The 13,567-nt window shown below is 40.8% G+C and overlaps 1 protein-coding gene across 17 annotated transcripts in view; it reads left to right on the forward strand.

Moving 5' to 3' along the window:
* The window catches only part of DTNB (dystrobrevin beta), a 295,200-nt gene that overhangs the window by 23,807 nt on the left and 257,826 nt on the right, over positions 1–13,567 (forward strand). For all 17 annotated transcript variants that reach the window (XM_063648879.1, XM_054474817.2, XM_054474818.2 and 14 more), the window contains exon 3: positions 10,694–10,774. In XM_063648879.1, the coding sequence (XP_063504949.1) occupies positions 10,694–10,774 (81 nt within the window). The remainder of the gene's footprint in view (positions 1–10,693; positions 10,775–13,567) is intronic.

The raw sequence follows: 13,567 nt of genomic DNA on the forward strand, positions 1-13,567 counted from the left end.
TACAATTTTTTTCTTTTTCTTTGAGACTGTGTCTTGCTCTGTCGCTCAGGCTGGAGTGCAGTGGTATGATCACGGCTCACTGCAGGCTCGACCTCCAGGGCTCAATTGATCCTCCCACCTCAGCCTTCTGAGTATCTGGGACTACAGGCGTGTGCCAGCAGGCCTGGCTAATTTTCTTGTTTTTCGTAGTGATGGGTTCACACTATGGTGCCCAGGCTGGCTGGTCTCGAACTCCTGGGCTCAAGTGATCCTCCCACCTCGACCTCCCAAAGCGCTGGGATTACAGGTATGAACTACCGTGCCTGGCCAGTAACTATACCATTTTTAAAGAAAGACAATTTTGACTCTTCCTTTTGTAATTGCAATCCTTATACCTTTTTCTTGACCTAGTGTACTGGTTAGGGCTGCAGAGGTTATATTGAAAAGTAGGAAGGATGGCCGGGTGTGGTGGCTCACGCCTGTAATGCCAGCACTTTCGGAGGCCAAGGCGGGCGGGTCGTGAGATCAGGAGATTGAGACCATCCTGGCTAACATGGTGAAACCCCGTCCTACTAAAAATACAAAAAAATTAGCTGGGCGTGCTGGCAGGCACCTGTAGTCCCAGCTACTTGGGAGGCTGAGGCAGGAGAATGGCGTGAACCCGGGAGGTGGAGCTTGCAGTGAGCCAAGATCACGCCACTGCACTCCAGCCTGGGCGACAGAGCGAGACTCCGTCTCAAAAAAAAAAAAAAAAAGAAAGGTAGGAAGGATAGCAGGCATCCTTGTCTTGTTTTTGATTTTCATGGGAATGTTTCTAGTATTTCTATTCTTTCTATATTTCACTGTTAAGAGTGATGATTGCTACAGGTTAACCAGATAAAGGTGAAAGAACTAATATGTCCTAATTTGCCAGGAATCATTATCATTGTTTTCTTAAGTCATAACTGAATATTGAATTTTATCAGATGTTTTCTGCTTCCCTTAAGATGAATGTATTTCCTCTTTACTCTGTTAATATAGTGCTGGGGCCAGCCATCTTTTTCTTAAAGTGCCAGAAAGTAAATATTTTAGGATTTGCAGGCTGTATGATGAGGTCTTTGTCACACTACTCAACTCTGCCATTGTAGCATAAAAGCAGTCATAATAATTTAATAATTTAAATAGTTTTTTTTTTAACCTTAGTTTTCAGAATATTTCCTTTTGGAGCTCTTTTTAAAAAAATAATTGTAACTTTTAGATTCAGGGGGTACATGTGCAGGTTTGTTACATAGTTTGTATTTTTCAACCTTGTGTTATCTTTACTATTATTTTATATAATATCCTTAAGCCTTTATATTTTTAGACAGTAGTTTTACATTTTCTGTTATGAACAGCGATGAAATTAGTTTATTCTTTCTTTGCTTAATATTTTCTCTTTTAGACTCTAAGCAATATGAGAATAAGTATCACATCTGTTTATCATGGTGGTGCCTTGATAAATATTTATTAAAAGAAGAATGGAATATATTACATAGAAATAAATGGGTAGTTTATGATTCTTACATGATATAAAATCACCAAGAAAAATGAAAGGTGACAGGTGAGAAGAGTAATCCTCAACTCTGGTGCCAAAATGAAAGCTCTCCAGTTGATTGTACAAAGTACTTGATACCAGGCCTCCATGCTCAGAGATTCTGATTTTATTTTGTCTTTTCTAAAGTTTGCCAATTTTATTGGACTGACTTTTAGCTTTATTGGTCCTCTTTGTGTATCTTTGTTCTCTGCCTCATTTGTGCTGTTTATTTTCCTCTTCCTATTTAGGCAATTCTGTTATTTTTCTAACAACTTATGTTGGGTTACTAAGGCCATTTGTTTTCAGTTATTTTTCTAACAACTTATGTTGGGTTACTAAGGCCATTTGTTTTCAGCCTTTTTTTCTTATGTAAGCATTTAAGAATAAACTTTCCTGTGATTTTTTTTTTGCATCCCAAGTGTTCTGATATTTACTGTTTTTCATAATTAGTTCTCCATTTCCTCTAATTTTTATTATTAATTACTTAGAAATATCTTTTTATTGATCGGTTGGTTGGTTGATTGGCTGATTGATAGAGACAGAGTATTGCTCTGTTGCCCAGGCTGGTCTTGAACTCCAAGGCTCCAGTGATCCTCCCACTTCGGCTTCCCAAAGTGCCGGGATTACAAGCGTGGGCCACCGCACCCGGCTGGAGTATCTTTTTAGATTTGAAAGTAAATGTTTTAGTTAAAAAAACCTGTATAGCTTAATTGGGTTTTGGGTCAGGAAATGAGAGAAGATCTAGAATCTTTGAATTTGTTAATTTATGTTTTGTGTTTTTCCAAACATTCCATGAGTACTTGAAAATAATGTGTGTGATTTCTGCATTATTTAGATCAAGCTTTTTGCATATTTCATTAAAATCTTTTTTGTCCTTGGTGATTTGATTGCTTGATCTTAATCACTGAAAGATGTTAAATATTTCTGCTTTGATCAAGAGTATTAATTTTTTCCCTGTACTTCTGTTAGCTTTTAAAACTTTAATTCTTGGATGCATGTACCTTTAAAATGTTATGTCTATCTAGGAAAGTGAATCCTTTGTCATTATATAGTTACCCTCTTTTTCTAGTAATGCTTTTGATGCTTTGAAGTCTATTTTGGAGCATATTGATAGAGCTAATGCTGGCTTTCTTTCAGTTAGCATACTTAGTACAGTATGTATCTTTTCATTCTTTTACTTAAATTTCTTAATTCTTATGTTTTTGTCTCTTGTAAGTAGCATAAGCTAGAATATTTAAAAAAAAACTAATATGACAGTCTTTGCCTTGTCACTGAAGAGTTTATTTTGTGTAGCCTTTTAAATGAATGCTCATATATTTCATATTTTCTGTTGACAAAAAGAGTCAAATTCTGTAAAATATTTGAAGAGATTCATTCGAAGCTAAATATGAGTGACCATGGCCCGTGACACCAGGCCTCAGGAGGTCCTGAGAACATGCGCCCAAGGTGGTTGGGATGCAGCTTGGTTTTATACATTTTAAGGAAGCATCAGACTAAAATCAAATACATTTAAGAAACATATTGGTTTGGTCCAGAAAGGCAGAACGACTTGAAGGGATGAGGTGGGTGGCCTTCTGGCTTATAGGTAGATTTAAAAGTTTTCTGGTTAAAAATTGGTTGAGTTTATCCAAAGACCTGGGATCAATAGAAAGGAATGTCTGGGTTGCAATAAGAGGTTGTGGAGACCAGCGTTTTCTCATACAGATGAAGCCTCCAGGTAGCAGACTGCAGAGAGAATAGGTTGTAATAAGTTTCTTGTATCTTTTTTTTTTTTGAGATGGAGTCTCAGTCTGTCGCCCAGGCTGGAGTGCAATGGCATGATCTCGGCTCACTGCAATCTCCGCCTCCCGGGTTCAAGCGATTCTCCTGTCTCAGCCTCCCAAGTAACTGGGATTACAGGCGCCTGCCACTACGCCTGGCTAATTTTTCTATTTTTAGTAGAATGGGGTTTCACCATGTTGGTCAGGCTGGTCTCAAACTCCTGACCTCAGGTGATCCGCCCACCTCGACCTCCCAAAGTGCTGGGATTACAGACGTGAGCCACCGTGCCTGGCCAATATGTTTCTTATTAGGCTTAAAGTCTGTGTTGTTATTAATGCCCGAGAGGTACAGTGAGGCATGTTTGATCCCAACTTCCTACCATGGCCTGAAACAGTCTCTCAAGTTAAATTTTAAAAGAGCCCTGGCTGAGGAGGAAGTCCACTCAGATGGTTGGGGGGCCTTAGAGTTTTATTTTTGGTTTACATTTCCATCATATTGTGTGCTTCAATTTTGTCCTTTCTTTCCCCTTCTTAGAGGAACGGAGCTTGCTTTCTTCCTTCCATCCCATTGTGTCCCTCTACTTGGTTGTGAGTTGTATATTTTTCTTTTCTTTACCCTAGAAATATTAACATCAATTAAAATATAGCTTATCAATATTTGTAACTTTTTTCAAATATGAAGGTATTGGAATATTTTAGGGTACCTCCTTAATGAAATTTATACCATTTTTAGTATTATCTTTTTTAAGAGCCAGGTGCAGTGGCTCATGCCTGTAATTCCAGCGCTTTGGGAGGCTGAGGCAGGTGGATTGCTTGAGCCTAGGAGTTTGAGACCAGCCTGGGCAACATGGCGAAACCTTGTCTCTAGAAAAATACAAAAATTAGCCGGGTGTGGTGGCATGTTTTTATAGTCCCAGCTACTAAGGAGGCTGAGAGATAGAAGGATTGCTTGAGCCTGGGAAGTCAACGTTACAGTGAGCTGAGATTGTGAAACTGCACTCCAATGCCTAGGTGAGTGAGACCCTGTTAAAAAAAAAAAATCTCTTTTTTACCCCACAGATTAGATTTTGTTATTATTTTTTGTAATCCAATCCATTTAGTTATTACTTTCTTTTTTTTTTTTTTGAGATGGAGTCTTGATCTGTCACCCAGGCTGGAGTGCAATGGCTCAATCCCAGCTCAAGCAGTTCTCATGTCTCACTCTCAAGTAGCTGGGATTACAGGCGTGCACCACCACACCCAGCTAATTTTTGTATTTCTAGTAGAGACGGGATCTTGCCCAGTTGGCCAGCCAGATCTCAAACTCGTGACCTCAAGTGATCTGCCTGCCTCAGCCTCGCAACGTGCTGGGATTACAGGCATGAGCCACCGCTCCCAGCCATTTAGTTACCACTTTCTTTGCTTGCTATTATTCTTATTTTTGTTAAATTCAGATAAATGTAAGTCTAAATCAAGGTGGAGAAAGGCTTGTGTCCCCAGCATTTCCCTCTGTGGGATGCTTTCTCTTTTTTTCCTAGTTCACCCACTGAGAGAGTCATCCTTACAGTGTTCAGTGGTCTTGGTTGTATTTGTATCTTCCTCTCTGGTGGGACCTCTGGCCTCATCTCTGTCCCCCAGGGTTTTTATTCTTATTGCAAAGAAAAAGATAAGGAAGTCATTTGTGGTAGTTATTTGGACCAATAATCTGTTGAAAAATTTCTTATTTCTCATTTTTTAATTTTTGATGCAGAATCTCGCTTTGTTGCCCAGGCTGGAGTGCAGTGGCACGATCTCAGCCCACTGAAGCCTCCGCCTTCGCCTCTAGGGTTCAAGTGATTATCCTGTCTCAGCCTCTCAAGTAGCTGGGGTTTCAGGTGCTCACCACCACGCCCAGCTAATTTTTGTATTTTTAGTGGGATAGGGTTTCACCATGTTGGCCAGGCTGTCTCAAACTCCTGATCAGGTGATTCGGCCGCCTTGGGCTCCCAAAGTGCTGGGATTACAGGCATGAACCACCACACCCAGCCAAGAATTTTTTCAATCGTAAATGGTTGTGAAAAATTTCAGACAATTTAGCATTATGTTACGCTTACATCTTCTGGCTCTATAATCTCTTCTCCCTTCTTCCTTTTTTCCTCCTCTCCCCATTTGCATTGCATTTTAAACAAAATACAGTTACTTCCTGTATCTTCCATGGGTTTGTTATAGGAAAGGGGTCCCGATCCAGATCCCAAGAGAGGGTTCTTGGATCTCGCGCAAGAAAGAATTCTCGGCGTGTCTGTAAAGTGAAAGCAAGTTTATTCTGAATAAAAGAATGGCTACTCCATAGACAGAGTAGCCCCAAGGGCTGCTGGTTGCCCATTTTTATGGTTACTTCTTAATGATATGCTAAACAAGAGGTGGATTATTCATGCCTCCCCTTTTTAGACCATCTAGGGTAACTTCCTGACGTTGTCATGGCATCTGTAAACTGTCATGGCCCTGGTGGGAGTATAGCAGTGAGGATGACCAGAGGTCACTCTTGTCACCATCTTGGTTTTGGTGGGTTTTAGCCGGCTTCTTTACTGCAACCTGTTTTATCAGCAAGGCCTTTATGACCCATGTCTTGGGCCGACCTCCTATCTCATCCTGTGACTTACAATGCCTTAACTGTCTAGGAATGCAGCCCAGTTCGTCTCGGCCTCATTTTACCAAGCCCCTAGGTAGGGTGGGGTTGTTCTGGTTCAAATGCCTCTGACAGATTGGCTGAGCACCTCCCTCAAAACTCATGGCTTCCTGGAACACAGTGTGGAGTCCTCTGCCCTACCTGAATAATACTAAAAGCATGGGCGTGTAATACACAGAATAAATACTAAAAGGAGGTGGCTTCCCCTCTACTTTGATTGTTCTCCTCTGTCAGCTTTTCTTTGCTAATGTCCAAAATTGTATCTACAGTTCGTCTAACTTTTTGATTTTGTATATTTTTAGGAGAAAGTAGATCAGAGTTTTTAGCAACACAACTTCCCAATTTTAACATGTTTATTCACTCAATAACTATTTCAGGTGCTGGTTTTGTTGTGTTCTAGTTAGCATTGAACAGTGAACAGAAACAACAACAAATGGTCTTTGCCTTCATGTAACTTCATTTCCTGGAAATGACAGTGCAGTAGGAGCCACGTGGGGGAAGCACTGGGGTTCAGGAGAGATCTGGGAGAAGCCAGGCCCAGGATGAGTTGGTCTGAGGAGGTGAAGGAAGGGCTGGGGCGGTAGCACTTGTGAAGGCCCTGAGATGAGAGGACTGGGTGCAATTGGGTGATTCCGTGCAGTCCAGACTGATTGGAGTTGAGTGTGAGGTGAAATTTGAAGAGTGTGCCTGAGCCATACCTTTTAGTTGAGCTAGGTAGTACTGTGTTGTGTTTCTTGAACCTAACTTGATTATAAAACTCTATTGGGGCCGGGCAAGGTGGCTCACACCTGTAATCCCAGCACTTTGGGAGGCTGAGGTGGGCGCAATTGCTTGAGATCAGGAGTTTGAGACCAGCCTGACCAACATGGTGAAACCCTGTCTCTACTAAAAATACAAAATTAGTCAGGCGTGGTGGCACACGCCTGTAGTCCCAGCTACTCAGGAGGCTGAGGCAGGAGAATCGCTTGAACTTGGGAGGCAGAGGTTGCAGTGAGCCGAGATCGCGCCACTGCACTCCACCCTGGGTGACAGAGCGAGACTCTATCTCAAAACAAAAACGAAACCCAAAAACACTCTATTGGGGCACTTGTTAAAAATGAAGATTCCAGGCCAGGCATGGTGGCTCATGCCTATAATCTCAGCACTTTGGAAGGGCAAGGGAGGCAAATCCATTGAGCTCAGGAGTTCAAGACCAGCCTGGGCAACATAGTGAAACCCCAACTCTGTAAAAAATACAAAAAATTAGCTGGGTGTGGTGGCACACACCTGTGGTCCCAGCTACTTGGGAGGCTGAGGTGAATCACCTGAGCCCGAGAGGTCAAGGCTGCAGTGAACCGAGATTGCACCACTGCACTCTAGCCTGGGCAACACAGTGAGACCCTGTCTAAAAAAAAAAAAAAGTAGTGTCCCAGGGTTTCTCACTGGAGATTTTGTTTCAGGAAGTTGATCTGCAGTGGGACCTGGAATTTTACACATTGAGCATAGTGCCAGGCAATGCTTATGATCAGATGATACTAATTAACCCCTGGAATCATATGATCTTCACTGTGACTGGAGTTAGCAGATTTAGCTTCATATCCTGCCTTCTCCTATCAACACACACACATACACATATACACACACACGTGCACAGGCATGCCAAATTGGCTGTTACTTATCTCACTTTTATTATTTATATCTTTTTACTCATAAAAAGACCTTGGGCTGGGTGTGGTGGCTCACGCCTGTAATCCCAGCACTTTGGGAGGCCGAGGCGGGTGGATCATGAGGTCAGGAGATCGAGACCATCCTGGCTAACATGGTGAAACCCTGTCTCTACTAAAAATACAAAAAATTAGCTGGGCGTGGTGGTGGGTGCCTGTTGTCCCAGCTACTCGGGAGGCTGAGGCCGGAGAATGGCGTGAACCTGGGAGGCAGAGCTTGCAGTGAGCCGAGATCGTGCTACTGCACTCCAGCCTGGGTGACAGAGCGAGACTCCATCCAAACAAACAAACAAAAAAGACTTTGAAGTTGATCTGGCTTCTACATTTGTCATTTTTCTAAAACTCTTCCCTTGTCTGGAAATCAAAGGTGTTTGCAGTGCACTAAAATCTCATCTGAGGTTGCATTTTTCTTCAACATGTTAACAGAGTAGAACTGTATCCTTTTTCACGAAAGCACAATTACACGAAGTATAGGAAGCTGTCAGTGGGAATCAGCTTTGGGCCAATATCTCAAATAAGAAATATTTAGAAGTAGTTGTGGAGTTTTGCAAGGAGTAGTTGCCAGGCATGGTGGGCTTATGCCTGTAATCCCAGCTACTCAGGATGCTGAAGTGGGAGGGTCACTTGAGCTCAGGAGTTTGAGACCAGCATGGGCAAAAAATAAAATAAAATAAAATAAAATATCCTTTGAGGCAATGGATGAGGACTTTCCTTCTAAGAAACCAGGGAAGATGATTGCTCCAGAAAAAGGCAGACATATGGGAGGTTTTAGAATCTGATTAGTAGAATGTTGGCACAATATGATTTTAATAAGATTCTAAGGCTATTGTTTGCATCTAACTCTTTACAAATTATTTTGGGATTTGGAGTGTTATTAGATTTCTAAAATGCTGTTGTGGCACAGCTCCCTAGAGTTTCTGAATTGTGTGCCATCCTACTAATCTCTGTACCCTTTTTCCACTGGGCTTTAGGGTGATGCATGTGCATAAGGAACAATGGCAAAGGAAAGCTGAGTGACCCTTGATTCTTGACTGTACCTGAAACTTCAGTGTAGAGATCTCTGGCGAACTTGGCTGGAGCGTATGGAGCTTATCATTTTCTGCAAGTATTATAGTTATCTTTGGACTTTTGTGATTCTTGCTCTATTTCATCTTTTGTGGTACCCAAATCTCGGCTCACTGCAAGCTCCGCTTCCTGGGGTTCATGCCATTCTGCTGCCTCAGCCTCCCGAGTAGCTGGGACTACAGGTGCCTGCCACCTCGCCCAGCTAATTTTTTGTATTTTTAGTAGAGACGGGGTTTCACCATGTTAGCCAGGATGGTCTTGATCTCCTGACCTTGTGATGCGCCTGCCTCAGCCTCCCAAAGTGCTGGGATTACAGGTGTGAGCCACCGTGCCCCGCCAAAAAAAGGCTGGTTTTAAACTGCTGGGCTCAACTGATCCTCCTACCTCAGCCCCCCAAAGTACTGAGATTACAGGCGTGAGCTACTGCATCTGGACTTTGAATTATATTTTAATAAAGCTTTTATATTTAAAAAGAGAAAGTGGGACTGTATAATATATATATAGAGAGGGATAAATATTTTGTGAGAACTGGGTATCACCTGAGGAAATAATTTTAATCATGACATCAAGAGGAAGGTTGATTGAAGTGAGACTAAGATAAACCTTCACTTTTTGGTCAGTATACAAAAACCAAAAACCTGGAAAAATCCTTCCTTTAACCCCCCCCGCCCCCCGCCCCCATACCATGTAAGGAAGACAAATGAGAGATGCCTATAAATACTGGTACAAGATAATTTGTGCCAGTTCTTTGTCCCCTTATTGAGTCGAAACTTGCTGCCAGATTTTATAAAGGCAGGATAGGTGAAATAAATCTCACATTGGGGGCCAACCCTATTTAAAATGGCCTTAAAATTCAAGGAGACTTCATTTGCAGCAATTAGAACAAAACGTGATTTATAGACTCATGTATAATTTTAGGCTTTGTTCTAGTTACTCTGGCCATATATCGCTTACCCCTCAAACAATCATTTATTTTATTTATGCATTTTGTGAGTCTAGACTCAGAACAGCGTTCAGTACTGGTATCTTGACTTTGCTTCATGATGCTTGAGGTCTCAGCAGAAGACTCAAAGGCTCAGGGCTTGAATCATTTGAAGGCTCCCTCGCCTGCGCGTTTGGCAGTCGATGCTGGTTTGGTTGGTGGACTCAGTTCTTCTTCGTACGATCCTCTCACTGTGGCCTCTCCACATCAGTCTGGGCTTTCTCACGGTATGGCATCTGGGCTCCCAGCACAGGCATCCTGGAAGAGCAAGAGCAGAGCAAGCTATGCCGTCTGTTATCATCTGTCTCCAGAAGTCCCGCACTGTACTTCTGCCGCATTCTGTGCAGCGAGGCAGTCACGGTGTCCTGGTCAGATTCACATGGAAGGAAAGAATCTCTAGACCTTGATGGAGAGGGACAACATACTAGAAGCACATAAAATACTGTTCTGGAAATATTGTTGTGGCTTTTTTTTTTTTTTTTTTTTTTTTTTGAAAATACAGGTTGCCACAGACCTGGAAGGGGACCTTTCAGGCAGCCGGTCTGTTCCCTCATTTCCCAAATGAGGACACTTATGTGCAGAGGCACGCCTCATGGCCACAGTCACGGGGCATGGCCACAGTCGTATTCTGTGGTTGGTCAGGCTGGGACAGGAATGCAGCTTTTCTGACTCTAGGCTTGGATCTTTCTCACGATGCCACCCTACTCCCCTTTCCTAATCATATAGTTCACTCACTCACCTCATAAGTGTTCCTCCCCCTGGAGTTTTCTCTGATGAGCAGACAGGATATCAGGAGCAAGACTAGCAGAGTTCCTGCATGTACTGGGGATGCGCGTGTTTCCTATCCTTTTCTCCCTCCGTTGTTGTTTTAATTGACCCTCCGTTTTTAAACAGAAGAAGTCCTAGCTGACTGGTATACTATGGCAATACAGTAGAATGGAGTCACTTCCTAGCGTTTGGAAACTAAATGGTAAATCTAGTTGAGCATTTCTGTTTGCCTTTTTTCAGGTGCTCAGAATTTTGATGTCATACGACTGTCAACTTACAGAACAGCCTGCAAATTACGATTTGTACAAAAACGATGCAACCGTGAGTCATTTCTACTCATTTCTGTGATAGCTGGATAGAGTTCTCAATATTAGAAAAGACTTTAACATCTTTTAGCTGTATTGTAATGTTAATTGAATTATTTTTGTCTTAAGTATTTATTAGTATGTAAGCTTTGTAATGGAAGAACTTGTCATTTTACTCCTTTGTCCTTCAAAATGTTTAACAAAGTCGTGTAACTAGTTTTTAGGCTGTTGTAGTATTAATATTCTTTAAATGGGAGAATTGATTTCTCTGTCACTTTTATTAAGGAAATGCTTTATGCAAAATTAATGCAATTTATCAGCTGCTGGAGGAAAAGAAAAACAATGTTTTTGATAAAGGTATAATTGGAATTGATTTTCTTGATTAAGCTTAATATTAACATGAATCAACCTTTTCTATAAATAATTGCTACCGTGTGAATTATAAAATAAAGTGTGTGTGTCTGTATATATGTATACGTATGTCTGTGTGTATATATACTTAATCTTTCTCCTCTTTATTTCCATGAAGATGAACTAGCTCGTGACAGAATTATTGTACTTTTCTCGTGTTTGTGTGTATCAGTGGAAAAAGTGTTTTATACAATGGAAAGAACTTTAACCTTAGAATTGAAAAACCTTGGTTTTAGTTTTTATTTATTTATTTATTTATTATTCTACTTTAAGTTCTAGGGTACATGTGCACAACGTGCAGGTTTGTTACATATGTTTGCATGTGCCATGTTGGTGTGCTGCACCCATTAACTCGTCATTTACATTAGGTATATCTCCTAATGCTGTCCCTCCCCCCTCCCCCCATCCCACGACAGGCCCCGGTGTGTGATATTCCCCTTCCTGTGTCCAAGTGTTCTCATTGTTCAATTCCCACCTATGAGTGAGAACATGTGGTGTTCGCTTTTCTGTCCTTGCGATAGTTGGCTGAGAATGATGGCTTCCAGCTTCATCCAGGTCCCTACAAAGGACATGAACTCATCCTTTTTTATGGCTGCATAGTATTCCTTGGTGTATATGTGCCACATTTTCTTTATCCAGTCTATCGTTGTTGGGCATTTGGGTTGGTTCCAAGTCTTTGCTATTGTGAATAGTGCTGCAATAAACATATGTGTGCATGTGTCTTTATAGCAGCATGATTTATAATCCTTTGGGTATATACCCAGTAATGGGATTGCTGGATCAAATGGTATTTCTAGTTCTAGATCCTTGAGGAATCGCCACACTGTCTTCCACAATGGTTGAACTAGTTTACAGTCCCACCAGCAGTGTAAAAGTGTTCCTATTTCTCCACATCCTCTCCAGCACCTGTTGTTTCCTGACTTTTTAATGATTGCCATTCTAACTGGCATGAGATAGTATCTCATTGTGGTTTTGATTTGCATTTCTCTGATGGCCAGTGATGGTGAGCATTTTTTCATGTGTCTGTTGGCTGCATAAATGTCTTTTGCGAAGTGTCTGTTCATATCCTTCACCCGCTTTTTGATGGGGTTGTTTGATTTTTTCTTGTAAATTTGTTTAAGTTCTTTATAGATTCTGGATATTAGCCCTTTGTCAGATGGGTAGATGGCAAAAATTTTCTCCCATTCTGTAGGTTGCCTGTTCACTCTGATGGTAGTTTCTTTTGCTGTGCAGAAGCTCTTTAGTTTAATTAGATTCCATTTGTCAATTTTGGCTTTTGTTGCCATTGCTTTTGGTGTTTTAGACATGAAGTCCTTGTCCATGCCTATGTCCTGAATGGTAATGCCTAGGTTTTCTTCTAGGGTTTTTATGGTTTTAGGTCTAACATTTAAGTCTTTAATCCATCTTGGATTAATTTTTGTATAAGGTGTAAGGAAGGGATTCAGTTTCAGCTTTCTACATATGGCTAACCAGTTTTCCCAGCACCATTTATTAAATAGGGAATCCTTTCCCCATTTCTTGTTTTTGTCAGGTTTGTCAAAGATCAGATGGTTGTAGATGTGTGGTATTATTTCTGAGGGCTCTGTTAGATCTGGTTTTGCCATTTATTGTAAACAAATAATCTTGGGCAAATCACGTTACATCTGATAAATTCTACCCTACTTTAAGTCTTACTCACAAATCTTAACTTAAAATTCTCTCCGAAGAGTTTATCATGCCATCCTAGATCGAAGTGATATTTCTTTCTCCAGTGGTTTCTCAAAGCATTATTTTTTACATTATGGGTTGTTGCCCATTAATGCTACGTGAAATCATTTTGATGGGCTGTAGCCAGAATTAAAAACATATAATAGGAAAAAAAGAAGAAAAATAAAATATTAGAATGCAGCTTATGTGGTAAGGCTAAATGTGTTCTAATATCTAGATGTATCTGTGTGTTTGTGTGTGTATGTGATGATTTAAATATATTTCTGTGATGATTTAAATATATTTATATATCTAGATGTATGTATGTGTTTGTGTATATATGTGTGTATGTGATGATTTAAATATATTTCTGTGCTTGTGGTCAAAAAGTTCGAAAACCACTGCCTTAGAGCAACTCTTGTTTTTATAATTCCTCCCATAATTATTCTTGGGAAACAGTAGTCTTCGTGTGGAGTGTTGAGAGCCTGACTAGGCTAGTGGCATTAGTAATATAAAATAAAAGATGCATTGTTCTAAAGGTTTTATTTTGTTACCTTTCACGTAGGATTCTAGAGTTGATCTGAAAAAAATTTTGAGAATATACAGGATAAGTAGTAGTCAGTTTTCAAGTTTTTCCATATGTATGTTCAGTTGTTCCTTTACTTTTTGTTGAAAGGGTCAATAAACAGTCAACAAACAGAAGAAAATAAAC

The sequence above is a fragment of the Pongo pygmaeus genome, chromosome 12, assembly GCF_028885625.2.
Source record: "Pongo pygmaeus isolate AG05252 chromosome 12, NHGRI_mPonPyg2-v2.0_pri, whole genome shotgun sequence".
Lineage (NCBI taxonomy): Eukaryota > Metazoa > Chordata > Mammalia > Primates > Hominidae > Pongo > Pongo pygmaeus.